At 43.2% G+C, this 27,964-nt stretch overlaps 2 protein-coding genes across 9 annotated transcripts; one reads left to right on the top strand and one right to left on the bottom strand.

Annotated features, from left to right (window-relative positions):
* Window positions 1–147: 147 nt before the first annotated feature.
* On the bottom strand, window positions 148–10,395 carry bin2b (bridging integrator 2b). Of its 4 annotated transcripts, none has more exons than XM_034533384.1 (12): window positions 9,922–10,392; window positions 8,906–8,986; window positions 8,238–8,292; window positions 7,724–7,818; window positions 5,770–5,865; window positions 5,536–5,643; window positions 5,375–5,460; window positions 3,370–3,445; window positions 3,134–3,216; window positions 2,110–2,959; window positions 1,373–1,465; window positions 148–690 (listed from the first exon to the last, which is right to left on the bottom strand). In XM_034533384.1, exons 1-12 carry the CDS (start codon window positions 10,012–10,014, stop codon window positions 580–582), a joined length of 1,827 nt encoding a protein of 608 aa, XP_034389275.1. In that variant the 5' UTR covers window positions 10,015–10,392; the 3' UTR covers window positions 148–579. The 4 variants fall into 4 exon arrangements, with proteins under 4 accessions (XP_034389275.1, XP_034389273.1, XP_034389272.1 ...); XM_034533383.1 differs by having other exon boundaries at window positions 150–693; window positions 9,922–10,390; XM_034533382.1 differs by having other exon boundaries at window positions 5,375–5,643; window positions 9,922–10,395.
* Window positions 10,396–12,849: 2,454 nt separating this feature from the next.
* Window positions 12,850–23,368, top strand: txnrd3 (thioredoxin reductase 3). 5 transcript variants are annotated; one of them, XM_034533390.1, is made up of 17 exons: window positions 12,850–13,092; window positions 13,186–13,373; window positions 14,065–14,125; window positions 15,016–15,125; window positions 15,389–15,496; window positions 15,614–15,686; window positions 15,772–15,891; window positions 16,036–16,178; window positions 17,022–17,137; window positions 17,506–17,731; window positions 17,942–18,034; window positions 18,510–18,586; window positions 19,666–19,822; window positions 20,611–20,718; window positions 20,878–20,973; window positions 21,087–21,221; window positions 22,563–23,368. In XM_034533390.1, the coding sequence occupies exons 2-17, from the start codon at window positions 13,257–13,259 to the stop codon at window positions 22,623–22,625; spliced, it is 1,803 nt and encodes a 600-aa protein (XP_034389281.1). In that variant the 5' UTR covers window positions 12,850–13,092; window positions 13,186–13,256; the 3' UTR covers window positions 22,626–23,368. The 5 variants fall into 5 exon arrangements, with proteins under 5 accessions (XP_034389281.1, XP_034389276.1, XP_034389279.1 ...); XM_034533385.1 differs by having other exon boundaries at window positions 12,957–13,092; window positions 15,772–15,954; XM_034533388.1 differs by having other exon boundaries at window positions 12,962–13,092; window positions 13,209–13,373; window positions 15,772–15,954.
* The last annotated feature ends 4,596 nt before the right edge of the window (window positions 23,369–27,964 follow it).

Below are 27,964 nucleotides of genomic sequence, written 5' to 3'. Positions count from 1 at the left end.
TTTACCTGCAGTATTGTAGCAACAACTTCCTGTATTTACAAAAGGTTACCGTTTTTTTTTCTTCTATTGGTCATTCCCAGATTAATAGAATATATGGCATTGGCTGTGATAGAATCTGTAGAATTTCAAACCAGAATGACATCCTCCTCTCGTTTATATATAGAACTTTATTAGGAAATGTTACAGAAGATCACAGCATCAGGATAAAAAACAACAACATGTATTTTATTTCACAGCGTTTCACAGAAATACTTTTTAAAAAAAATGCAATAAGAGCAAAAATACAGAAATATTTACCAATAATAAACAGTTCTTGCAAAATGTTCGAAATCTTATGTGTGAGGCTCCACGTGGGACATGTGCTCATCTGTGCGCAACTTCTGCACCCCACAACATATGGGTTCACTCCCTCAGTCTGTGTGTGTGTGTGTGTGTGTGTGTGTGTGTGTGTGTGTGTGTGTGTGTGTGTGTGTGTGTGTGTGTGTGTGTGTGTGTGTGTGTGTGTGTGTGTGTGTGTGTTTGTTCACCAACTGCTTGAAGGAAGAAGAACGTGTTACAGACTGAGGAGTGACTATTGCCTCACTCTGCCTGTACCGGCTGAAGGAGCTTTTCCGAGAAGATCCCAGAGTGATTTCCTAGGTCCCTGTGCTGGTTCCAGCTCTCCTCCCTGATCCCCTTCACCAGGCCTTCCTGCTGCGAGACACATTAAAATGCATGTAAGACCTTGAGGAAACGAAGCCACCCTTCTCATCCAATGCTTTGTGAGCAAGGGCTTACTTTTGCTGTGATTTCCTGCTTTCTATGGAGACAATTAGGTCTTGGGTTGTATTTACTTAATTTTCTTAACATGTAAATGCATAAATACAAATTGAATATAATTATTATATTTCATTTAAAAGAAATGTTAAAGTTAAGGGTTACGTGACAATTTTTCCTTTGATGGGGAAATTCTTTAGCACATCTACAAGTAATCTGTCGATGGCCATAAACTTTGCTTCATTCATTTATTTAATTTGGTAATTATTCAAATGACAAACTAATATACAACACAATTGAATAACTCTCAGATAGCAGAGTTGTGAAAACCACCATCTTCGGTATTAATTGGATAGTTTCCATTTGGAATGTTTTGTGAATACGACTCCTGATGTTTAGTATAGGTATTTTCTTTTTGACATTTGAAACATTTCCTGCTGTCAGACTCTATTTGTATACCTCAGTGTGACACCACCACTGACCACTACCCACAGGAAACATTTAAAGCCATCACACAAAAAGAAAAAGAATGGACAAAGCAGACTTTGACAGTCAAATGTGTAACCTGGAAATGTCTAGAGTTGCAACAGAAGAGAACACAAGAACGCACACAAACCTCTTGAGTGTCAGCGAGCACCAGGATGACGTCTCCCTGTTCAAACTGGAGCAGGCCGTCTTCGGACGCTGCATTGCTCTCCACCGCCACCCCCTGGTGTGAAACGGGTAGTTCACTTTTTAAAAAGGTGAGTTCAACTAAATTAGTAAATAACAGTTGCAGGTTTGGAGATATCTGTGATGTGTTGAAAGTAAACTTTTGCTAGCCATTTGTGCATCAATCTACGAGTCGGTCTGCTAACTTTGTTCCTCTCTTACTTTCGCTATTGTTACAAAGCAAGTGTTACTTATGGTCACTGTTCATCAGAAGTTACATGGGTTATTTTGAAACGTTCTAGGAGTGAAAAGGCTTATTAAAGACAAGCCATGACCAGGAGCGTATGGTGGTTCATGTTAGCTAGCTAACTTCAGCTAGCTAGGCATGTGTCACTGTGTGAATCAGTCCTCTAACTTTACGACCGTTCTCTCTATTACACAACCTTAAACTGCAATTGCCACAAATATACTTGTTTGTTTCCTTTAAAAGAAGGGGTGCTGAGAAAGTCAACGTCAATCTCATTTTAGCTTAGAAAAACAATGGAGGGGGCAAACCTGGCTAGGTCCGAAAGGCAACTTTTGATAAGGAATAAGAATGTATTGAATAAATAAAAGACAGTCTCATAATTTGGTCCTCAGTCAGACGTTATACAAGTGCAATGCTAAATTGGTGGAGTACTCTTTTGAATAATAGTTATGTACCTTGTAAAGGAAGCCTGGTGGGTTGTGTGAACTGGCATCATCCGTCTCCTGGTGGACCGATTCTTCAACCTTAGCGGGTAAGAGCGCGCGTCTATCTGTACAGCGGAAAGAGAGGCGAGGGGCGGGCACTGGTGCAGGTTTTGGCTTTGCCTCCTCTGATGCTGGGTCACTCACATTCTCTTGCTCCGGACTCTTGGATGCTGGGTCACTCACATTCTCATGCTCCAGACTCTCGGATGCTGGGTCACTCACATTCTCATGCTCCGGACTCTCAGATGCTGGGTCACTCACATTCTCATGCTCCGGACTCTCGGATGCTGGGTCACTCACATTCTCATGCTCCGGACTCTCGGATGCTGGGTCACTCACATTCTCTTGCTGCAGACTCTCAGATGCTGGGTCATTTGCATTCTCTTGCTCTGGACCCAGCAGAGCATTATCTGCAGAATCAGAGGCATTGGACACTTCCTGACTAGCAGCCTCCGACTTTGGTACACCCACCCCGGAGTCATCGGACTGGTTCGTAGCCAGGTCGGGTTCCACCTCCAAATTTCGACTCCCTGTGCTCTGGTCGCTGGTCTCACTGTCTGACGCCGACTGCCTCTGGGGTGTGTGGGTGCCGCTGGAGCTGAGTTCGGAATCCGACGAGTTGACGTCTTTGGATGAGGCGATGCTTTCTTCTGGCAGGCCAGTTTCTTCTGAGGTGCTTTGAGTTCGTTGGACGGGCTCGGTGTCTTTTCCATTTTCGGTGGAACAGTGGATGGAGATGTGGTCAGTTGGGAAAGCTGTATTGCAAGGGATGGGATTGGAGATAACCAGGGACTTTCTCTTCTTTGCCTTGCTTGTCGTGCTATTTGAGGAAGACAAGCAGATGCACACATAATTTTAATAATCTACCTGAACAGACAGAAAACAGCTAGTTTGTATTTGTACTCCAGGATATTGAAAAGAAACATGGCGGACAGACAGCCTTGGGAAATTGACTCGCTGGATGAGACCACAGATGAGGAAACGTGTGCCGTACCTGTTCAGACCCTTGATTATGAAGGCTTTTCCCGAGTGCTGAGTCTCCAGTTTCTTCATCACATTGTACAGCTCGTGGTTCAGCTGCAACAAATTGCAACATAAGCACACAAACCAGCTTGCAACCCAAATTCCCCACCTTAAATATAATTTAAAGAGGCAGCTGAAATGAAGTTTTCAGTTTTTACTCCAAATAACTAGTACGAGAGTGAGAAAATAAAAAGTGTCATATCTTACCAAGCTCATTTCCTTATAGAAGACATCTCTCAGGTTTGATATGTTTTGGAACACCGTCACATAGCAACCTATCCGGCTACAAGCACAAAGACAGCTCTCAGTTTATCTTTCGGTTCACATATTCTCGAGTGGATTACAAATGGAGCTCGGCTACATTGTCGCACGCACGTTCCCGGAAAACGTCTGCTTAGAGTCTTAGACCATTTCCATCAGTACATTTTTTTTACATGCCTAAAAAAGGTAGATTTACACAGCGACTGTTTATTTATTTTTATTTTATTTTAAAGCTTCTAGTCAGGAATAATATTACAGGTCTTGTTAATAATGTTTTTGCCCATTTTGCTCAAATTAGAGTGGTTAGATTAAGAAGTACTTTCCATTATGGAGTAAATGTTGATTGCACAACCTTTGAAAAACTAAATGTTGATTGGTTCCTCATCAGAGTCACATTCATTATACAAAAGTGTTGATTTTCTGAGAAAATGAAAGCTCCTCTTAGGGCACATAGGAAGTGTGGTGACCGTTGCACAACCGAAACAGGAAGCGGTAGCTATACCCATATACCAAAAGAGTATCAATGAAAGTTACTATGCCCGGTATTGAAAATGACGGATGGTGGAATAACCGAAGTGACTGTGGAAAACAAAATGCAGTAAGTCCTGTGCAGTGTTGAGTTAGTTTGTCCAGACAGCAGGCACGTGCACAGGTAGACCCCTAGTGGTGCTCAAGAACCTGCCCTTTTGCCCTGGATGAGAAAAGTGCCCCTTCTCTGCTGGAGCCCAATTGTTTCTTCATTCATCAATATTTAAGAATAAAAATTACTCTCTCCGTCATCAATTCCCCCCCAAATGTGTTTTGATATCTGACGGGGCATTTATTTGAGTTCTTGTGAGAGTTTCTTCCCGACATGCTCCGCGGCGCTCACAAGCTCCTCTCCTCTCCTCTCCTCTCCTCTCCTCTCCTCTCCTCTCCTCTCCTCTCCTCTCCTCCCCTCCTTCCCTCCTTCCCTCCTTCCCTCCTTCCCTCCTTCCCTCCACTTAGTGCTCGTGCGCCACGCCTTCTTCTTCTTCTCTGGCCCGCAGCATCAGACAAACAGGTAATGACGGTGTTTGGTGATACATTAACCTCAACATTAGCGCCGCTGAAAACATTACGTCTGGTCCGACGTTTCCTAAAAAAATAAACAAACAAAAAACTCACAAAATCCGTGATTTCAAAGCCTTGTCCAGCTGTTTACTGACGTTTGTCATGTTTAATGAAGAGAGAGACGGCACCAAGGAGGATGCTCCTATGAAGATCCTTTAATTTATCCAAAGTTTTAAGTTAGAATATTTTTTTGATTGCATTTGGTTATACAATATGGCCTTGTTTTGTCTTTTGCCTGTCATTTATTTATTCAATTTGATAATTTGAGTTAGTTTGCCAACAAAATAAATATTTAAGTGTTTTTTTTATTTATTATTATTTTTAATTTGATAAATCATTTTGGTAATGGGTGCCCTTTTTTTGGTTTGAGCACCTGCCTCCCAAAATGTCTGTCCACGTGCCTGCCAGACAGACTTATACATTTCATTTGTGTCTCACTCTCCACTCATTTCCTGTAATATCTACTCTATCTGCTATCTAACATAGGCATAGAATCTCCCAAAAAGAAAATAAAGACATATTGCGTAAAGTCCCATTTTCAGCATGAAATTAAAACTGAAAATTGTATAGAGTAAAGAATGAGTCATTCAATATCTGAACGCATTTTTTTTTTTTTTTTATAAATTGGAAAATCTAAATTGCTTAAAATAAACATAAATGGCTTATTCGTACATGTGCACACACACTTCTCACATATTGCATGTTCCAAATAAGCAAGGTCAACAGGACTCCGCTTCTACCTTGTTTATTCATACACCGAGTCTACCTTCACTTTTCACTTTTCTTATCGCGAGCCACAACTTCCCATGTGAGGTTCCACTGAGTGTCATCTATAGGACCGTGTCCATTTCAACCATACCTCTGATAGAGAACAGGTAGTTCCTCCCTCAGGTCGTTATTCAATTCCTCAAAGACACCCTGGGTTTTGTTGAACTCCTCCTCCGCCTGTTGAGAGGACTTACAGTGAGAACACTCGTCAGCCAACACTCTTATCTGTGCTTTGTGCAATACTGATGCTACCTTTGTCGTTTTGGCCTCGTCTTTTTTCTTGGCACTCTGGAGCGCTTCCAGGTGGTGACGCGCTGAATCGTAGTCCACCAGCTTGCGACCGCGTTTGGCTACGCGTTCCTGAGATAAAAACACACAGAAGAGCTTCCAAAGTGAACATGTACTCAACTAGTGAGAGGAGACCCATATTCTAGCACATACATGCATGTAGGAACTGATTCGGGATAAACAAAAGCATCAGTTCACCTTGACTTCGTGGAACTGGCTTGTGTAGTTCTCCATGGTGCGCACAATCTGGTCACTGAGTTTCTCTTCGTAGTCGTTCCACAGCAAGTCTTCACTCTGAGAGACAGTTATCACATCAGTGCAACTGTAACAATTGTACCCAAATACTGGACGACATCTTAGCAAAGGAGGATATAAATATGTTGTGCAATGTGTCAGGAATAATGTGTTTAAAAAATATATATCAAATAATGGAATAATATAGCAGCAAACAACTATTTGCTTTGTAAAAAATATAGTGGAGTAATGCCTATTTAAGCAGAGGATGAAGTCCCTCTCCCTCTTTGCGGATTGTAATCTGAGTTTCTCTTTGCTTTGGTTACGTGGACGGGTCGGTTAGACGTGCCATATAGTGCCTGTGATACTGCCTGTGATACTGCCCCACTAGCTAGCTAAGGGCTGCTGCTAACGGCGTCACAACCAGGCTGAAAGCTCCGGTTCTGCAAAGGGAAGCAAATGCAGGAGAGTTGTAAATCCTGCATTATCTCTACTGACCAGCAGGGGCGACTCCTCCGGTTGCAAAATGAAGTCAGATTGTATAGAAGTCTATGAGAAAATGTCTTCTCACTTGATTTATTCCCTCAGTAAAACATTGTAAAGAAGAGTTTATGTTCTCAATCTCTAGTTTAAAGTCTTCTTTAATACAGCATGATGCTCATTTAGTAAATTATGATCCATTTAGAGTCAAATAGACCATAAAGCAGTGTATGCTTTAGGGCGGGGCTTACTGCAATTTACAAGTTGCTGCCGCTACCAGAATTGTATACAGCATCTCTAAGTCAATCTGCATTCCAAATATGGTCACTTCCATTCATTGGTTTGTAAAAAAAAAACTAAAAACATTGCAATTCAGCACTGTAGCCGCCGTTTGTACCGTTAGCGCTGTTAGCTGCAAGCCGCGGTCTTCATGTTGAAAGCCGCGTGGAGACAGTAGATATATTCAGAATTATGTATTGAGCACCTTTAACTGTAGTGTTTGTAGTTCATTGTCGATCCTGGTGTTAATGTGTTATGCTGCGTTCACACCAAACGCGTTGCGAGCTTTACTCACGTAAGTTAGCTTATCTCCGTGGCTTTACTCGGTGGAAATTGTTATAATTTCCGCCATCCACCATGGAAAAAATAACCACTAGTTCTGCTTTATACTTGTTGTGGACATCCCAGAAACATCGGAACATCTAACGTCCTCATGTTTGGGTTCATAACATCACCCGTAGGCTCACACAGCTCGGTAACTTTCACTGATTACGTCTCGATAACTTCCGCTTCCAGCGCTACTAGAGCAACAGCAGCCAGGCGGGCGGAGCATCTCAACGCTGATTGGCTTCCGCGTCATTCACGCCGCCCTAACTAAGAAGTGACGAACAGCGCACTTTAGCCCAGTGAACGTTTGGTCACTCGCTCAACAAGCCAATGTGACAGACAAGATGTGTGTTCATGTTTGTGAGTTAGATAAGGACACTTTAGCAAGTAAGCTAATGTGGTTACTGTTCAGGGTATCTGACCCTGTGAAGGGACATCGAGGTAGCTTTATCGAAGTAGGGTCTCCATCTACATAGACAAATACCGTAACGGTAATCCTTTTCTCCTCAAAAAGGTTGACACAGGATTTTAATATTTCATGATGTTTTTTTCCATTTGTCCAATTATCGCATCACGAATGTGCAGCGGACAATATGGACCGACATCTCTGAGGAATGTTTCCGACATCTTGTTTAATCTATGCCACGAATGATTAAGCCAGTTCTGAAGGCAAAAGGGTGGTCCTCATAAAGTCGCCGGAGAGTGTATTTTCATGGTAACTTTGGATCCCGCTTCGTGAAACCCCCAAAACAATTCCTGTGAATGAACCCACCATGCTGAAATAAAAGTGATTTCATCAGCTCTCAGATCTAAACGCACATTAGGGACCTACGTCTGTAATGACCGCGAGCTCCTCCACACCGTTCCACTCTGGTTCGTAGATATCTCGCAACGTCTGCGACAGCCGCTTGGACGTCTCATGCACGGCTGAGGAAGGAAACAAGAAATGATATGACAAAAATGTTAAAAAGCCAAATAATCATGACTCTGCTAGAATCTTATCTTCTAGCATCAGCAGCACAGTGCATTGTGGTCGGTATTCTTTTTGACATTTTCATTTTAAAAGGGTTTTTGGCTTCACCCACAAAGAGAACAACACTGGTTTCCTGGACTAGAGCTCACAATTGCAGGGGCAATAGCTGACAACAGAAACACAGCACTTTTGTTTCTTTGCGCATGAATCACATATGCGGTGCTGCGTTTGTCCTTTCCTCATAGAAGACGGCGACGTAGACGAAATTGCAAAAGTCCACACAGGGTCCGAGAATAGAAGAAATCCACTTCCCTATAATTCAGACTCTCCAGAGGAAAAAAGTTGATGCTGTGTGTGTGCATGCGTGACCCACCTTTCACTGCTGCGTGGTAGGCTTTGACGTCTTTAAACAGCCTGCTTCCATCGATCTGCGTGGGACACAAAGTAGAAAGCGCAGAGGAGGTCAAGTTCTCTGTGGACGAGTTGACCCATTTGTGCATCGCCACTTCCTGGGCGAACTCAGTGCCCTTCGGGCCGGCTTCTGTTCACGGCGCACACTCTTTCTGTGCCAAATTCAGAGCTGCGCATATGCCGTGACACTGCCATCAACCCGACCAAAATGTTGAGTTTAAATTAAGTAAACAACCCCTTTATGTGGTGGTGAAGTGACAGCAGCGTGTCTCGTCAGGATCAAGGCCAAAGGACAATGCTCAAGTATACTCAGATGCCTAGGGGAGACAAAACATGCGGTATCTATGCAGATACGAAAGTAAGGAGGTACATCTTGCTTCAAGTGTTTCCTGTTGTCGAGGGCCTCGTCTTTTAACTTGTGGGTTGGCGTCTCAGCAGCAGGAACAAACAAAAACAAAAACACCACGCTAGTTTCTGAAGACACGACAGTGCCTCATTTAACTCAAGCTGTTTGGTATGTGGTGTCGAGATAAAATAAAAAATTAAGACGTTTAACTAGAAAAGGTGGACCTTTATTTGAGTCTCGCAGTGAACGGCGGTACAGAGACCACCTGGCGTTAAATAGGTTACCTGTTGTTTGTTGAGGCTCTGGAAACACAGCTCGAACTGCTCGTCCTTGGTCTCCATGGTTTTGCCCAGTTTTTGAAGGACCTGAGGGAGGACGGCAGAGTTAGTTTCAACATTCGACTAGACACGGGTTGCGAGAATAACTAGAGCTGGAATGACATAACGTAGCCGGATCCCTGGCCAAAAATTAACGGCACAGTTAACCATGACAGATTCATGGTCCACATACTCCTATGACTCCCCTGAAACTACACTCACACATGCCACTGTGCACATAGCTGTTTTAAAAACCAGCATGCCAGGCATGCTTATTATCTATTTTTTCCAAGGATTACAAAGCAACAACACTATTTTTTTGTTTGAATATTGTTTGAGTCGTCAAAGACACCGCTGAGCTTCGGTCCTGCAGACTCCGGAGTGCACGCAAACTCTCGCCGCTGAAATCAAAAGGAGTCGAAAAGTCGTGTGAGAAAGAGACTCTTCCGCCAGCGAGAGAGAGGAAGTGCACAGTCAGGAAGTGGCGGCCGTTCGTGCGGCGGCGAACAACACTGCGACGCGGAGGGGGAGAGTCAAAGCTGCTGATTTTTATTAATGCATCAGCCAAACAAACAAATATCATCCAAATGTGCCCCCTCCTCCTCCTCCTCCTGCGTAGACGGGTTCTTCTTCTCTTCTACCTGTTGCCACATCAGTTGTATCCGCTCGCTTTGGGTGCGTTGCAGCCTGGTGCGGAGCTGGATAACGGGACTGTATGTTTCGGGGAAGAGACGTATACGCTACAGGGGCAACGTGTTGCGCACGTTATTCCTACATAACGGCCGCGCGCATTGCACTAATCCTCTGAATGAGCGGCGGGTCCCCGTTTGAGGGGCCTGATCTGGAGATTCTGTTCACTATTACATCTGATAGGTTAACACCGCGGGCGCGATAAGAAAACAGACCGTACAGCTTCTTCTTCTTCTAGTGACAGTTCTAACGGCACACTGTAAACCCAACTAAAGTCGATTGCTCGGGCTCACCTTCTCCTGGGCTCGATTCAAAGACTTCTGGACCCGTTTGGCGAGGAATCCAGCTCCGGCCTGGAGGTTCGGGCCCATCTTATTCTCTGCCATCGTGCACTTCTTTCTCTCTCTCTCGGTTCCTCCTCACTAAAAAGCAGTCCTCCTCCAACTCTTCTGCTTCCTCTCGAGAAAGTGCCTCGCAGCAACTTTTTTGCAAGCGACTTAAATTCAAGGCAGCGACGGAGGTGGAGCAACAATACAAGTGTCAAGACTCAGGCACACACACACACGCGCGCGCGCAAACACACGCGCACGCAAACAGGCGGCCTTAAACCGAGCAGTGAAGTTCTTTAAATCGTCGGCTGCAGAGGGAGTCTTGTTCTTGTTCAAGCTTGCCGAGGGAGGGACCCGGAACTCTCTCTGCGCGCCCCGACCTGTTCACACACACACACGCACACACACACACACACACACACACACACACACATCGGGTAACACGGTTGTCAAACTGCACTCCGCGGTGAAGTCCTCCAACAACACTCACCTGAAAAGCATGCGAGTAGATTGCGTTCCCTGCGATGACGCGTAGGGTGACGTTTTTTTTCTTTGGTGGGGGTATTGTATAAAATAAATAAAGTATTGGGCAAGGCTTTTGTACCGCAAACCACTTTTATTATTTTTAAAAGGACATGCATGACGCATACGCTGTCCCGATATTGATTCATGGGCACTGTTTGCCGAGTTGGCCATTGTTGACACTTCCGCTTCTCACAGTAGTAGTAATATGACTCACATCATGCATGTACCAACCCAATGTGGAACACTTAACACTGACTAAGTAGCATTATTATTTCATTGACCCGCCCCCATTATGTAACAATAGAAGGTACCTGTGTCATGAACCCCATCCTCCCTCAAAATACAAAAAAAGAAGATGTGTGCACGGAAAAGTCACACATCACCTGCGAAATGTCACTGAAAGAGACACAACATTACTACAAAAATACTAAAAACAATCGGAAGGAGACACACGATGGCTCCAAAAGACACAACACAACAACAAGCAAACACAATAACACTACAAAAAGAAACAAAACAACCACAAAGAGATATTACATGACTACAAAAAGATACAAAACAACAATCAAAGATACACAAAAAGATTACAAAATGGCACAAAACCACCAAAAAGAGACACAACAAGACAACAGTTAAACCTAAAACTACGACAAGGAGACACAACTTTATTACATAAAGACACAATACAAACCACAAAGAGACACAAAATGACTACAAAAAGTCACATCTTGCTTGTAGTTCTCATATTGGTGTCTTACCATCTCAGAAAGGAGGAGGACCTCTTACTTGTCTGTGCCCAGAGGCCCACTGTCTCGTAATCTGTCCATGCCTATAAAGGCCTATCACTATTGGTTTTAATGGCATTTACCATTGTCCTCCATACTGTTTATGTATATTATGCATATAGGGAGATATAATTTACAGAAAATACAACTGAAAAGTTAAACTAACAAATCCATTATTGTGAAGTACAATGTAAAAACATTTACATGATCAAATGTATGTATATATATATATATATATATATATATATGCAGATTTCTATATGAAGACACAAAACAACCACAACAAGACCACAAAGGGACACAACATGACACAAAATAACACTAAACAACAACAAAAACACATAACATGACAACACAGAGACAAAGCAACCATAAAGGGAAGGTTTCTTCCCTTTTTGCCCCGTGAAAGGTTATTTTTGGGGAGTTTTTCCTGATCCGATGTGAGGTCCTGGGATGTCGTATGTGTACAGATTGTGTACAGATTGTAAAGCCCTCTGAGGCAAATTTGGAATTTGTAATATTGGGCCATACAAAATAAACTGAATTGAATAAAAGACACCAAAATAAACCACAAAGAGAGATAATATGACTACAAAACTATACACCCCGCGATGGTTGTAATCTGGGTCTCTTACTTTCTAGCAAGGGTGCCTATGGGCCCATTTTCTCGTTCCTATAAAGGCCTATCTCTCTTGGTTTCAATGGCATTTACCATCGTCCTCCATAGTGTTTCTGGGAAGGCCTGGGGAAGAGATATCATGTAGGGAGATACAATTTACAGAAAATACAACTGAAAGGTTAAATGGGCAAATCCACTAATATGAAATACAATGTGAAGACATTTACATGATGAAAACATTTTTTTTTTGTGGTCAGTCATCATTTTCTTTAGTTGTAGTAGGATGTAGTTGTTTGAGGGTGATACTCCTGGCTACAGCCCTACATTATCGACACTTCAGTACAATAACTTACAGGTGTGTGCATTTGTTTATTTTGTACACTTACATTATTTAGAGAACAAGTAGTAGTCTTTTTTGTCAACCTGTGTCTTGTAAGTGCCTCATTAGAAAACTGCAACGCTAATAATGCCAGAGAGACCCTTTTGTGGAATAATTACTGACTCAAAACAGAATCTGGTTGATTGCCAAGTAGGTTTCACGGACAAGGATCTGCTCTGGTGTATTGGTGCACACAATAAGTGTATTATAAGTATTGTGTATTATAAGCACACAAATCAAGAAAGAGGAATATAGAATAGAAGAAAGTAACAATAAAAAATACTATAACAAATATGTACAATATATCTATAATATATTTCAAAAAAGTAGTACAATGTATCTAAATTAATATTAATTTGTATCAAGGAAAATCATGATGAAAAATGTAATAATAAAAAAACTATAAAAATGTACAATGTATGTGCATTAAATTGAAATAATTGTGTAGTTTTTAGCAGTTGTAGTTTTGTACAGGTAAGTCTTATTTGTTCAATGGACCTGTCACTTGTCAGAGACCAACTTCACTGACAGGTGGCGCTAGATAACAGACTACTTGCTCTTGGGATAATAGTTTCAGCCTTTTTACGGCATGTAAATAGGAACCCTGTGACGTTTATGTAGGTACGCACGTTTTGATGCACAGCGCTGACCGTGTGGGGTGGAGTTCCTCCCAGATTAACGACGAGCAACGGAGTATGGGGGGACCAAGTGTGAAGTAGATCGAGCGCACCCAAAGTAGCAAGACAAGAAATGGTAAAAGACGTTTGGCGCGGTTGGTAGACGAGCTGCGGACAGCCGAGGGAGAAGAACCGTGGTCAACCTCGCCGGTCAGCTGTTTGTTAGTATTTGTTTATCCTGGAGAAAGAGCCAAGGGACATTCGTACATTTACTAAGAGAGACTTGCTGTGGTTTAATTTCAGGTTTTCCCATATTCTCTCGTCAGCCGTATATTGAAGCTTGCCCTGCGCAGGCAGACGGAACCACCTCGAAAATGCCTCCCATCGAAAAAGACACCGGGAAGAATGAGCTCAAATCTCAGATACAGCAACTTATTGACTCCAACCAAGTGATGGTCTTCAGTAAAAGCTACTGTCCGTACTGTGTTAAGGTAAGGCGGCAGTTGTTTTGGTTTTGTCGAAGAGGGAGACCTTGCTTACGCCGGTCGGAAACTTCCATCTTCTCCCGAGGTCCACGGGCTCGGTCTAATTGCTGGCGTTTCCTTGTCGCGTCAAAGCTAACAAGAGACTTCGTCCTGGCGGAACCCGAATGCGGCCAATTGCTACAAATCTAGCCGAATCGCATACATTCAATAAACCGTCGAGACAGTTTGACAGAACCCCCCCCCCCCCCCCCCCCCCCCCACCGGTCGGGTCACTGTCGCGTTAGCTGCTCTACTGTTATCTGAATGTGGTCTCGCGTCTTAGAAAAGTTAACTTGCATAACTTGGAGTTCGTTGTTAACTTAAATTGGAGGGTCAGACGCGGTCGGCACTCTACAAAGCAACGTGAGCACTCGTGTCTTTGACGTTGCAGCTGTTAAAACGTAGCTTCTTTTGACGTTAGCTAGCAGTTACACTGTCTGTCTTCCGCCAACATACTTCTCGCGCAGAGGAGGAGGGGGGGGGGGGGGGCAACTAACAATTAACAGCACGACAGGTTTTTTCTTTTTATTGAAACAAAATGTAAATATCTATGAAAGACTGTTTCTGGATGTGGAGTGTTTCGCCGACCTTTGCTAATATGAAAGGCTGTTTATGAGGACACTGATGTGTAATGTTTACATTTGTGTCTCTTTTATAGGTGAAAGACTTGTTCAAAGAGCTGAACGTCGAGTGTAACGTGGTGGAGTTGGATCTCATAGGTAAGAAAGAGATGTTACTGTATATAAACAAACCTTTTTAGAAGTGTCTGCTCATTTTAGTGTTCTAAAGTTATCTAAACCAAGTGTTCACATAATGCTTATGAGTGCCTAATATGTTGCCAGTGTTATCTCGCTTGATCTATCATATGTCAATATCAAATTAATTGCATGCATGCTTGAGATTGAAACCACGTTTTTTTTTTCTGCCAACATTGTGTAAAGTCCTGCGTGTTGTGGTGGGAATAGTTCTTCCTGTGCAGCAGCACAAAAAACATGCAGAGTCACTCTCGGAAGGTACTTTAGCCTCATGCAGTGGGAATAGTTCTTCCTGTGCAGCAGCACAAAAAACATGCAGAGTCACTCTCGGAAGGTACTTTAGCCTCATGCAGTATCTCGGTAAACTCTGACCTCTTTGCGCTGTCTCGTGGAGTCAATTATGTCACGCTGTCGACAGAAGCGCATAGGGACGCTGATTATCAATCAGGAAATGATTGATGAACGCCTTTTTAAGAATAGAACTCATCAGAGTATATTACAAACCGATGCAACCTCAGCTGAGGGAGTTGCCTGTTCATATCAGCTGATCAGCTTTGACCGCCAGACTAGATTGGTGAGGATATAACCATAGAAAGAGTGCTGCCTTGTGGTGTTGTTAGTCAACCGTGACTGGCCGAACTGAAGGTTCAAGTGACTACATAAGATCTGAGGAGAAGTAGGGGCCCATTTGAGTGCAGCCTCCGTTTGTGGCCGTGCTGTGAGCACAGAGAGACCTGTAGGTTTGTGTCATTCTCTGTGCATTAGTCATGCTGATTAACCATGTGAGAAGTTTTTGCTAATATTCAATAACCCTATTCACTTTGCACTAACAAACAAATGACTCTTCCGTGCAGAGGATGGAACCACCTATCAGGAGATGCTGCTTGAGATGACCGGACAAAAAAGCGTTCCGAATGTCTTCATCAACAAGATGCACGTCGGTGGCTGTGACAAAACGATGCAGGTGAGAGCGTGTGTTTGCGGCTAAGTAACTTGTCTTTTTAAAGGGATTTTCTTTGTGCGGTGCGATCCTTGTGTCGCGTATCGAGTGACTTATCCACGGTCTAGACGCTGTGTACAGAGGGGCCTGTGTGGTTCAAGTTGATGCTAGTTAATAACAACAAGGAATATTTATTTGTTTTTAGTCCTTCAGCTGTGTTTTGGAATGACTTTAAAGTTTATTGTTCCCACACGATCCACGCAACGCTGTGTTAATGTTTCTGTCAGGCTCATGAAGACGGCAGCCTAAAGCAGCTACTGAGCGGAGATGCCGAAGCTTACGAGTATGACCTGATCGTCATCGGAGGAGGGTCTGGAGGCCTGGCCTGCTCAAAGGTGACGCACAGATTTACCGTCACCATTTATCCGTTTCCCACTTTCCACGGGACAGTGTTGGGGGGGGGGGGATCACACATTTCCGGAACGTGGCAGTAACACTGGCTATTTTAACAGGAAGCCGCTATGTTGGGGAAGAAGGTCATGGTGCTGGACTACGTTGTGCCCACGCCAAAGGGAACCACCTGGGGTAAGATGCTTCCACTTCAGGATACTTACTAAAGTACTTGCAATGCACTGTAAATATCTGACTCCTTACTGCTGTGGCTGGTCAGGTCTCGGTGGAACCTGTGTGAACGTGGGCTGCATTCCCAAGAAGCTGATGCACCAGACTGCCGTGCTAGGCACTGCCATGCAGGATGCGCGCAAATTCGGCTGGGAGTTCAGTGAGACAGGTGAGGGTGCAGAGCGCCGGCCCCGGAGGTCGCGGAGGGGGGACACCGCGCCGGTTTGTCGCGGTAAATCAAGAGGCGTGCCTGGTCACTAGTCACTTGTTAGCATACCACTGATTCTACTAACGGCCGTCCGTCTGTACTCAGTGAAGCACAACTGGGACACGATGAAGACGGCGGTGAACAATTACATCGGCTCACTGAACTGGGGCTACAGGGTGGCACTGAGAGACAAGAGTGTCGAATATATCAATGCCTATGCAGAGTTCATCGAACCACACAAAGTCAAGGTAAGTGCTTTTGTTTTAAAGGAAATTTTTTAGCCGTCAAACTATTAAACAGCCCTTTCTGGAACTGAAGTCGTTCTCATCAAAGCCGCCAGACTCCTTTTTTTTTTTACCTCGGAATCAGCGAATGTTGCCTTGATTGGTTAGTTTGTCTGTGTTACTGTGTGACATTGGTGTTAATTTAAGTCACTCAATTACAACTAACCAATCAAGGCAGCGTTAGACCAGTAACTCCTGTGTTTTTAAAATGACTGTTTGTTTGTCTGAGTGTTTTTTTTAAGATAAATATTCACACTGAGATTGATGGTGGCTTAAATACTTTATGCTGCTGCACCCGTACGCAGCAGTACATTGCTTTGGGCTTGGGCTCCTGTCTGTTTTCTCCAAACCACCACTTACGGAAGGTAACCCATTGACTTCTGGATAAGTATCTCATACAACACCACTTCCAAACATCCCAACTGTCCCCTTTACTGCTGTTGCTAGTTCGGTTCCAGTATTGGTAGACTTGACGAATGGTCTTTTCTGAAACTACAATACAGAACTGTTTATTTGACCACAGAAAAAGCCCTTCCCTCCTCACTCGGTCCTGAAACTCACCATAAATCTTGATAAGCTGCCTGCTTTTGAAATGTTGTCCAGCCTGTTGCTGCAACCTATTATTATTTTTTGTTTGTTTTGTTATACTTGAGATCACATCACGAGCTGCACCCAAAGCAAATATTTACAAGAAGAAAAAAAACCACCCTGCACATCCCCGCCAAAAAAAAAGACTGCTCGATGAGTCGGTCAATTTTTTGCGTATTGTTTAATTAATATCAGTTATTGTTTTGTGTTTTCTGACAGGCAACCAACAAACGTGGGAAGGAGACGTTTTACACGGCGGCAAAGTTTATTTTGGCTACAGGAGAGAGGCCGCGCTACCTGGGCATACCTGGAGACAAGGAGTACTGCATCACCAGGTGAGAGCTTTTAATGATCTGGACCCCTAGTGTCCTCCTCGGATGGCTTCTCCCCAAAGCATTCATCAGTCACCAAGCTGTTTTAAAAGGTTATGTAAGGTTACCCTCAGGTGTCTTTGGTGATTACTGCTGCCATTTGTCAACCTGCAAATGGCCTCATGCTGCTCACTTGGTTGCACGAAAACCTTAAACCAAAGGTTGTTGTGACACAAGACACAACCCCATCCTGGGCAGTATTTCTTTTGTGTCGGGGAGTGTTTTTGAAATGTCAGCACATGCTATACTTGGAGAAACTACAGTCTTGTTGTTTTTAAACCAGTTGTCGTTAGCCTTGACATCCATCCGTCTGTCTGCGCTTTCTCTGCCAGCGACGACCTCTTCTCGTTGCCCCACTCCCCAGGGAAGACCCTGGTGATCGGGGCGTCGTACGTGGCCCTGGAGTGCGGTGGCTTCCTGGCAGGCCTGGGTCTGGACGTCACCGTCATGGTCCGCTCCATCCTGCTAAGGGGCTTCGACCAGGACATGGCCAACCGTGCCGGCGAGCACATGGAGGAGCACGGCGTCAAGTTCCTGCGCAAATATGTCCCTGTGAAGGTGAGCGCCAGCTAGACCTCCGAGCGTTTTAGTCATCTCACTTAAAGGAGCCCCCATTGATAACAAAGGCATCTTATAGTCTGCAGACTTTGAACCGTGTAATTGCGCAGCATCAGATTTATTGTCGTACCTTCTTGTATCATCAGTTTTGATCTCTCAGCTGGATATTTGACAGTAGCACAAAGATTGACTTCCTTGAGTGTCTGTCAGGTAGAGGAGCTGGAAGCAGGAACTCCCGGCAGGCTGAAGGTGACAGCCAAGTCCACGGAGAGCGATGAGATCTTCGAGGGGGAGTACAACACGGTACTTATTGATTCTTCATCCCGCCCGTCTGTTCCTGGTGTTACCGTTGGAGAATACATTGGACGTTTCTTTGAGGTTCCTTTTGGGACAATCTTATAGGAAATCCCAAATTGTGCAATATTTAATAAATACATAGTTATATGAATACAAGCTAGGTTGGGTAATGTATTTAAGAAGCATTTCTTTTTTTAATATTTGTTGAAATTCTCTTAACATCCCGACATCAATAAATCAAATGCTCTGACAAAGCATTAGTCATTCTGCTTGACCGTGTTCCTTGTTTACATTCATGAGGATTATTTTGGTGGTGGGGGGGTGGCTCTCTAGATTGCTTCTAGCTACTTTGACAACTTTTACTTTGACCATTCCTGTTTTTGTTTTGTCAGTTGAAATAAATAAATCCTAATGCCATTTTTCCCGACAGTGGAGGACTTCCTTCCTTTTTAAAACTACAAGCCATTTCTTTGTCCTTCAGGTGCTGATAGCAGTGGGCCGAGACGCATGCACCGACAAGGTCGGCCTGGACAAGATAGGGGTCAAAGTCAACCCCAAGTAAGTTTATCATCTCATTGTGCATCTTTTTCTTTCTTTGTTTCTCCTCCATACATCCATCGCATTACATGGGGCGTCCTGTGCCTTTAAGACTGGTTGTGCAGTCATGATGATTCAGCAGTTCTTGCCGCCCCCTCCAGGTGTGGGTGTTGTTGAAGGGGAGGATTCATGATTCATAGGGAGAGAGGAGGGGTGTCTTCCCCCCACCCCCCTGTACAGTGTGTCAGATGCTTTTTTATCATTTAAAGAGAATTATCTAAGCTTTTCACGCCCGTGTTGCATTATCTGCTCTTAGGTTGTTTTTTTTAGGAATTTAAAAAACTAGACCGGTAAAACAAGCTGATGAAGTCGTACATTTTGCACTCTATAATTATTATTTAAAATATTATAAATGGGGTATGTAGGCTTTTCTTATGATGTTGGCACTCCATTTATTAATTTTTTGTGAATGACCAACAGGGATTAAGAAGGCATGAGGCGAGCTTAAACAGCGCTTGGTGGGTCACATGGACCCAGTCTTATGACCTTGGTAGTCTGATGGCGCCAAGAGGGCTTCTGTAGGGTTTATCAGAATACTATTATGTTTCTCTGTTCTGCCTAACATGACCCCTAGGCACAGCGCTGACTGATTGATTGGAAAAAATGTGAACGGACTACAGCGTAGCGTGTTTCTGTTTTTTGCAATCAGAAGTTAAAGATAAAATGAGTTTTAACTGATCAACTAAAGATTGACTTTGACAAAAAGTCCCGAAAAATGTTTAACAAGAAAAACTAATTTTATTTAAGTATAAAAAAACTTTCCGACATCGAGTAACAATATTAATACCGTTCAAACGGTAACTTTTTATTTTCATAAGATGTTAAATACTACATGCAGCTGTTGTTATTGTAGCGTTCAACTCAAACGGAGTATAGCGCTTTGCAGTTTCGATGTTGATGGTGAAGAAACCGGTTTATCCGTGCTTTCACTTTAACTGTTAAAAGACATTAAGAATGTAAAAAGATGAGCCGTTGACAGAATTGATCATCAGAATTGGGCCCATTTTGAAAATGCAACTGCTTTGTTTCCCACCGTCCAGGAATGGGAAGATTCCGGTGAACGATGAAGAGCAGACCAATGTGCCCCACGTCTACGCCATCGGGGACATTCTGGAGGGCAAGTGGGAGCTGACGCCTGTCGCCATCCAGGCTGGCAAGCTGCTGGCACGGCGCCTCTACAAGGGCGCAACACTCAAGGTACATCGCTGTTACCCCACACATGCCATCGCCATGGCGATCTGCATGAACGGCAAAAAACAGCCAGTCTGTAATGAATAAAGGATGGTAGAAGTAAATTCCTCTGACTTTTCCTTGATTTTTGTATGATCGATAATGCTTTTTTAAAAAATAAGATACACTCAAAATAAATGGAGATTATTTGCCCTGCGATAGACTGGAGACTTGTCTAGGGTGTAACCTGCCTCTTGGAGCTTGTGTTTGGCATTTTAGGTGGCTTTCAATTTTGAAATTCCACATTGGAATTGCACTGACGTTGGTCAGCTTTAAAAATGACATCCTGTTTCCTATGTGGAAACAGGATGTTTTTCAATGATCCACTGTTATTGAATTCAGATTGATCTTTGGAAATGTTTTCTTTAACTTTGACTAATTATTCACACAGTAAATATATTTTTATCTGAAATGCAGTATTTTCTTTCATTCTTAATTATTTTATAACCTTTTTTGACTGACTTACTTATTGACTGAATGTAAAGGTCTTTTTTTATGTTAAAGTCGGTCCATACACGCTCCTGCAGTAATCCCTCGTGCATACACGTACCGCAAAAACAAGGCGTGGGCTAGTTTGCCCATATTTTTATTTATTTTTATTATCTTTCATCGACCGTCTGGTTCCTCAACACACAAACTCACTTTGGCATTGAAAGTAAACGGCACCTGGCTTCAACCATCACTGGAACATCGCTTGGCGGCGGTCCAACAGGAGCCTTTATTTCCCTAACAAATATTTTCCTGTGTTGGTGTAGTGTGACTACATCAACGTTCCCACCACTGTCTTCACCCCGATGGAGTACGGCTCCTGCGGTCTGTCGGAGGAAAAAGCCACAGAGCTCTATGGGCAAGACAACCTGGAGGTAACACACACATTTCTTTTGTCTGGACACACATTTGCAGTATGTCTCTTCTTTTTTTTTCTTCTACACTTGTCTCTGAGGTTTAACTGCAGACATGGTGGATATATATATAATATTAGATACACTGTAATAAAGCTCCACTGCGTTTGTGGTCTTCAGGTGTACCACAGTCTGTTCTGGCCCCTGGAGTTCACCGTGCCCGGCAGAGACAACAACAGGTGCTACGGCAAGATCATCTGCAATAAACTGGACAACGTAAGATTATCACTGCTTCTGCACAGTTGACTCAGATCTTTAGCAGCTGGCGCCGCGTGCCCCCTTCTTTTGTCACGCCAATGACTGTTTTTGTTGTTGCTGTAACACCGTAGGATCGAGTCATCGGGTTCCACTACCTGGGGCCAAATGCAGGAGAGGTGACGCAGGGCTTTGGTGTAGCCATGAAATGCGGCGCCACCAAGGAACAGCTGGACGGAACGATCGGCATCCACCCAACCTGTGCTGAGGTAGAAGTCGACGCTGGTCATTATAGATATCAGAAATCAAGAATACAAAAAAGCGTGCACTTATTGCCGACCTTTTTAGTAGAGCTGAGATGTGGCGGGGCTCGGTACTTCTGCCAGCTACTCGTTCAGGTTCAGCATATTTCATGAATGAAGTTCATGAATAATTTTTTTATGCCAAGCTTTTGCACCGCAGTTGAAGACCTCAACCAATCACGTATTAAAAACTTTTACTAAAGTGCTCCAAGGATTATGAGTTGTGCCTTTTTTTTTTCTTCTTTTTTTTTTAAAAACTTTCGAGGATTCTAAACTAACGAAAACACCACACAGGCTGCGTAGTCGAAACCACAGTGCTGAAATATTACTCCTTTTCTGGCCTGGTTACTCAAATACGTGTTGGAATAGTGTTCTGTTGACCGACCAGGAAGTAGGAAATGATGAGCCACCGCACAGCTAAAAGGCCTTTTTTTTTTTTAACACAACAAACATGTTGAACTCTAACTGAAAGCTGTGTGTGTGCAGATGTCTCATAAGATTTGCACGTTGGTCCCATTTATATAAATGTCACACCCGCTGCACTTTGATTAGCATGGCTCCCTCACTCGGCTAGTCCAGTCTAAATCTGTGTGAATGCTCCCGTCGTGCCAGAGCACAGATCGGATCAGAACACATGAACGGTGCAGCCACAGTGAGGGGAGGCGAAGGCTTAAAGTATTACCATCTCTGTTTGTAGAGGCCTGACTTGAAGAGCGTTTTTAATCCCGTTTAGTTTTTTTTGCAGATCGTAAGCCGGATAGTTATTTAAATGTCAGTTCTGGCTGCCGTGATGCATAATGTGCACCAATTAACTTAATAGCAGATTTCACACGTTCATTAAGTTAATGCAGGACGGTGATAATTGCGGTGCATTAAGTCACTCAGTCGTTTGATGTTTTGCATTACTTGCATTTCCTTTTTTCTTTTTTTTTAGTAAAGTTTGAATGATTGCAGGACACTGTTAATTGCCCCATGTTGTGCCCATGTCCAAGTTTCCTATTCTTTCATGGTACTATAGTTTTCATGGCACAGTTCACCATAAAAATCCAAAATACATATTTTTCCTCTTACCTGTAGCGCTCTTTATCAATGGAGATTGTTTTGGTATAAGTTGCAGATAAGATGCTACTCGGCTTGTGGTGTTCAAAGCACCATATTTAACACACTTCAACCATTTTTTTTCTTTCCTGTAATTATGACCTGTTTATTCAAGAAAATCCACAGACCTTGTTGCGAGTAGTTTCATGTTGGCTATTTTGATTTAAAAAAATCGCCTTACTTATGTTTGTTTCTCCTCTGCATTTTTAGATCTTCACTACAATGGATGTGACCAAGAACTCCGGTGGAGACATCAACCAGGCCGGCTGCTGAGGTTAAACCCTGCTCGTTTAGCTGAGGCTGCTCTCACGTTAGGACTCTCCAACTAAACCGCTCTATCTAGCTTATTTTTAACTCTGCTTCACCTCCAGTTGCTCCGCCCGCAGGGCAGCCGTCTCTCAGGACAAACCTGAGCGGCGTGCCCCGGCGGAGCTTAGAGGTGACTGACGGAAGCGGCGGTAGTTTTGATGTGAGTGCAGCCTGCTGAACAGCGGGGTTACTCTGCTGATATCCCCCCGGGCTCCACCAGCGTGTCCTTGTTGAGGAGCACCAAATACACACATGCCTAATGTGTGTGTGTGAGTTTGGGCTGTTTGTGACGTCCTGGCCCGTAACCTGAAATTACTGAGGTGGGCGAGGATCGATGTCCCTCTGCAGGAGCGCGCCGATGGCGACCTGAACCCCTTTGTCCAATTCCCCCGACTTCGAACACATCTCAGTGAGAGCCGAGCAAATCCTTCCAGATAAAGATTTACTGGGAATATTACAACCTGAATTGTAGTGAATCTTGTGTTTATAAACAAAAAAATAAGAAATGTTCACCGGTTTTTACTAAAATGAATTTAAAGCTGGTTTGTTGCATCTCGCCTGTTCACCTTCTGTGTCTGTGAAAGATGGATTCGATCCTCCAGAGGGCAGACTTCTGGCTGTCGGCCTTCTGCACAAATTACTTGTTTGTTAATGTCCAACCACTGTAGATTACTCCTCAAGATTTAATAAAGGATGAATTCACCTTCTGTGTTGTCACACTTTTTCTACTTATTTCACCCGCAGAGCAACACGCTCCTCACCTTCCTGAACATGCATATACGGAAGTCCCAAACTGGGGAAAAATAGTTGCTTTAAAATATATATATAATAATAATGGCAGGAAATGGGCTTGTCTTAATCAAACATCCCATTTAGTTACTAAGTGTATCTAGTATGTGTATAATATAAACAATTTTTTAGATCCCTTAATGGAAATGGTTTGTCATTTTTACATGACGATATTTCTGACATTTGCTGCTTCTCGGCCAATCCCAGGCCCTTTCATGTCTGCTAACCATAAAACATAAAATGTGACGGAATGAAAGTAAAGCTCATGAAGTAATGCGCCTCTGTTCAGTGGATCAGAACGGTGAAATAACATGTTGAAGTGGTCTGATGAGTGTAAATCTCTTCAATAATTTCAGAATCTATTGGTTCATTAAGTATTTTTCACATCGCTTATTCCACAATGTGTTATTTCATATTGGGCTCCACAACTCGCATCTTAAAATAACAGCGGGACCAGTGGAACCTTTTCATCGACATCAGAGGGCCACGGAGAATACACCGGCATCATTTCCTCTGGGGGTTTCTTTGGGCCCATTCAGCCTCGACGATCAATGGCGTCTGGGCCGGTGTGAAGCCTTTTGTTCGGCTCACATCTGAGAACAGTCACCTGCACGGGCTGCCATGACAACGCGGGCCTTTGATGCTCTTCATTTGAATGAGACACATTAGGGTTGAGGACCATCTGCCGTCGATACGAGCTAATTGATTCACAGTGCTGTTGGTCGGATGTGACATGGTGTGGGAGTTCGACCTAGACCGGGAGCTCTGTGTGCACTTTGTTTACATCCTCGCGCAGCCGAAGGAATGAGGACAAACCCGTTGAGAAGGTGATCCACCGAGGTCAATTAAATATCTATTGTGAGTCAATGTGACAAATTCCCACACCCCAGGTCTCTTGTGACCAGGGGCGTTTGTAGGATTCCAAGAAAGGGGGGGGGCTAAGCCCCAAGGGGAGTGTTACATTTGTAGGGCGCCGCAAATTTTTCTTGGGGGCCCGGATATCCATAGCCATTGTCTGACAGTTCATAGATTGGTTCAATCAGAAAGAGTGTGATTTTGCTCTGTAGTTTTGCTTGCATTCAGTATATGATAAGACAAGAGACAGAAATTCAGGGTCATAGTGATATTTTATGCTCATTTGGACACTATCACTGAGATAAAGATGAACTAGTTCAGTGTCAAATATACCATTCAATGGAAAAAAATAAATAATAATAATCTATATTAATGCAAAGAATAGAGAGATGTCAATAGTTATTTCTTGTATTTCGAATTTGCTCATTGACACTGTCGCTCACTGGAGACAGTTTCTAACTTCCCTTTCATTTGCCTCAAGTAAACCTGAATGTAAGCAGGTAACACTCGTTAACAACTACCGACAGACACATTCTGTAACTACCTGGACTTACAGGTAAACCTGAATGTAAGCAGGTAACACTCGTTAACAACTACAGACAGATACATTCTGTAACTACCTGGAGTTACAGGTAAACCTGAATGTAAGCAGGTAACACTCGTTAACAACTACCGACAGACACATTCTGTAACTACCTGGACTTACAGGTAAACCTGAATGTAAGCAGGTAACACTCGTTAACAACTACAGACAGATACATTCTGTAACTACCTGGAGTTACAGGTAAACCTGAATGTAAGCAGGTAACACTCGTTAACAACTACAGACAGACACATTCTGTAACTACTTGGACTTACAGGTCACTTCGTGCATCATTTACTTTGAGCTAAACTTCTGTCTGCCGTTGAGAGACCTTACTTGGCAGAGTGAGAGCGTCAGCGCAGCAGCGTCCCCAAGGTCCTAGTGCCTGGGGATTATATCGTTAAGTATGATGATGGGCTATTGGATTGTAATTTGAAGGGTGAGAAAACATACAAACAAGAACGCACGCACATATGTAGCATGTTAGAGATAAAAAATAACGTGTCCATGTGAAAAACAATAGTTTAATATAATCACAAAAAAAAAACTTTTAATGCCAATAATGCCAAATTATTTTGGGGGCTGAAGAACATTTTCGGGGGGGGCTAAACCCCCCACTAAAATAGGCCTAATGACGCCCCTGCTTGTGACAGAAGAAGCTCACAGGTTTTCCCCTGATTGCAATAATAGTGCATTTCTAATTTTGGGATGAAATAAATCGGTGTCTCTTTTTTTAAATGATTTTTTATGAACGGCTTTTTAATCAAATGACATACAAAGGTGGTATTTACAAAAGGAGCAGCATATGAGTCGGGGTGAGACTAATAAGGGGGGAGGGGGAAATGGTGTTATGTGTCTCTCTTTTGGCCGTTTTGTGTCCCGTTGTAATCTTTTTCTAGTGCAAGTCATTTTGTGTCCTTTCGTGGTCGTTTTGAGTTTCTTTGTAGTACATCTGTGCACCATTGTGGGTCTTTTGTGTCTCTTCGTTTTCTTTTTTTTAAATGTATTTTTGTAGTCTCTTTGTGGTCGTTTGGTGTCTGTTTGTTGTTGCCCTGCATCTCTTTGTGGTCGTTTTCCAACATTATCAAATGTCCACCTTTTAATCAATTTGTATTCTTATTTTATATTAAAAGAATATATTATTAAAACCTAACAACGGAGTGGAAAACAATTCAATTTCTTTGCCAGTACATTTTCACTGATCTTGCAACCGCCGACCAACTGTTGCAAAAACGGAAACCTTTTACTCAACCATGCTCCAATAAGGAAATGACATTTGAAACGGCTGCTGGTCGAACTCGAGCAAGGACTTCAGTCTGGCCTCGTCCTCTCTCACGTTACTTCAATCGCGCAATTACTGAGAAGTCTCCAGTCATCCCTTTTGCCCCATGACTTGCTGTATTTCACAACACACATGTTGCTGCAAGAGCTCCATACGGAAAGCCCCGCCCACTTAATCAAACCCTTCATCTATGACAGGTGTGGACATGATCAGAATATTCCATTGTGTCGTGTTCGCTGGAAATGATTAACCGACATGAAATAAGAAATCTGATGTCTAGAAAGATGTTTGTGAGGTTCAAATACACGAGTTTGAATTGAATGACATGCTGTTAAACATGGTGATTGACGAATAGAAGATTATCCATTTTTTAATCTGATTCTGGGATCCATTAAGCCTTGATTACCTCAACAAATTGTTGTTTAAATGAATCATTTGAATATAGCAACAACTATGTATTTATAGGAATCCTCTGAAATAATGAAGACACTTGTTATTATGATGCGCTGTGTGACATTGGGAACAAGGTTTGGGCCAGACATGGAAAGCAACCCTTGAACAAGTAAAGATTGTACACTACTTATTTAACAAAAGACAAATTACCCAGAAGGTATCACGATTTAGATTCCACGTGTGGCCGATGTGACGAAATCTTTAGCTTCCGATAATCTCGTTTACATAATGCTTTGAACGTGTCCTGAGCAAAATAATGTATCGATAGCTGATACTTACAGCCCGTGGCCTTTAGAGGGCAGCACAGTCTCACTAAGGTTTGTTCTGGCCCTGTAATCACTGAGAGGACTCTTTTTTCTCCCTTTTCCCTTTTCCTTTTTCCTTTCTTCCTCCAAGCTGAACGGTATGTTTTATTGCAGCATGAAAGACGTTACACCATAATTTACCCCAGTTCATTACCTCTTCTAAATGTGAAGCATCTAGCCACAGACGAATGCTTTCTGCAGTTACCACACCGACTTCCTTTCTTTGGCATCAAAATGAGTTTAAAACTACAATTTAATCTATTTATTCCCACACTTGGGGTATCATCACTTACTTTAGAATCTCTTTTTTTACTTTTGCATTGATGAACATTGCTGCATTCTGCTCCTTTTGGACACGACGTTCCCCACAAACTGGTGTGTCCCCGTCCCGCCTTCTCCCCTGCTGCACACAATGTGTTCATAATGACTCTTTAGGGCAACTTGTTACGTTAATTTATACATATATATATATATATATATATATATATATATATATATATATATATATATATATATAGACATGGGGCTGCACGGTGGTGTAGTGGCCGTGGCAGCGTGGGTTCCCTCCAGGTTCTCCGGCTTCATCCCACAGTCCAAGACATGCAGCTCAGGTTAATTGGATACTCTAAACTGCCCGTAGGTGCATGTGAGTGTGAATGGTTGTCTGTCTCTCTATGTGCCCTGTGATGGACTGGTGACCTGTGATAAACTGGTGACCTGTCCAGGTGAACCTTGCCTTCTCCCAATGTCAGCTGGGATCGGCTCCAGCAGAATCAAACTTTCCACGGCAAGCCCTAACCGTTGACCCCGATGCCTTGATTCTGCCCGACACCTCTTGTCCGATTGGTCCGCCATTGAGAGAATGCGTGCACTGACTCCTGACCAGCTTTAACTCCCCTCCCCCTGATGAATACCCATCATTCTCCCCACTGACAGGGCTTGACACCGCCCGCTATTGGGCAGAGGGGTTTGATCAGTCGCGTGGCTCCTAACACCTTGTGACTCACCTCCCTTCAGGGATCTGATCCACGATGCC

Source organism: Cyclopterus lumpus, chromosome 5 (genome assembly GCF_009769545.1).
Source record: "Cyclopterus lumpus isolate fCycLum1 chromosome 5, fCycLum1.pri, whole genome shotgun sequence".
NCBI lineage: Eukaryota > Metazoa > Chordata > Actinopteri > Perciformes > Cyclopteridae > Cyclopterus > Cyclopterus lumpus.
This window is presented reverse-complemented; position numbering and strand designations above follow the sequence as displayed.

What these genes read in the sequence shown, in the direction of transcription:
- bin2b (XM_034533381.1), bottom strand. Translation starts at nt 10,014, where the DNA reads ATGGCAGAGAATAAGATGGGCCCGAACCTCCAGGCCGGAGCTGGATTC. An exon ending in ATAATCAAGGGTCTGAACAG is followed by an intron (nt 2,960 to 3,133) that starts GTACGGCACACG and finishes TTCCTCAAATAG; the next exon opens with CACGACAAGCAAGGCAAAGA. An exon ending in TGCTCGCTGACACTCAAGAG is followed by an intron (nt 694 to 1,372) that starts GTTTGTGTGCGT and finishes TGTGTCTCGCAG; the next exon opens with CAGGAAGGCCTGGTGAAGGG.
- txnrd3 (XM_034533385.1), top strand. Translation starts at nt 13,257, where the DNA reads ATGCCTCCCATCGAAAAAGACACCGGGAAGAATGAGCTCAAATCTCAG. An exon ending in GAGGCCTGGCCTGCTCAAAG is followed by an intron (nt 15,497 to 15,613) that starts GTGACGCACAGA and finishes CTATTTTAACAG; the next exon opens with GAAGCCGCTATGTTGGGGAA. An exon ending in TCTGCAATAAACTGGACAAC is followed by an intron (nt 20,974 to 21,086) that starts GTAAGATTATCA and finishes GTAACACCGTAG; the next exon opens with GATCGAGTCATCGGGTTCCA.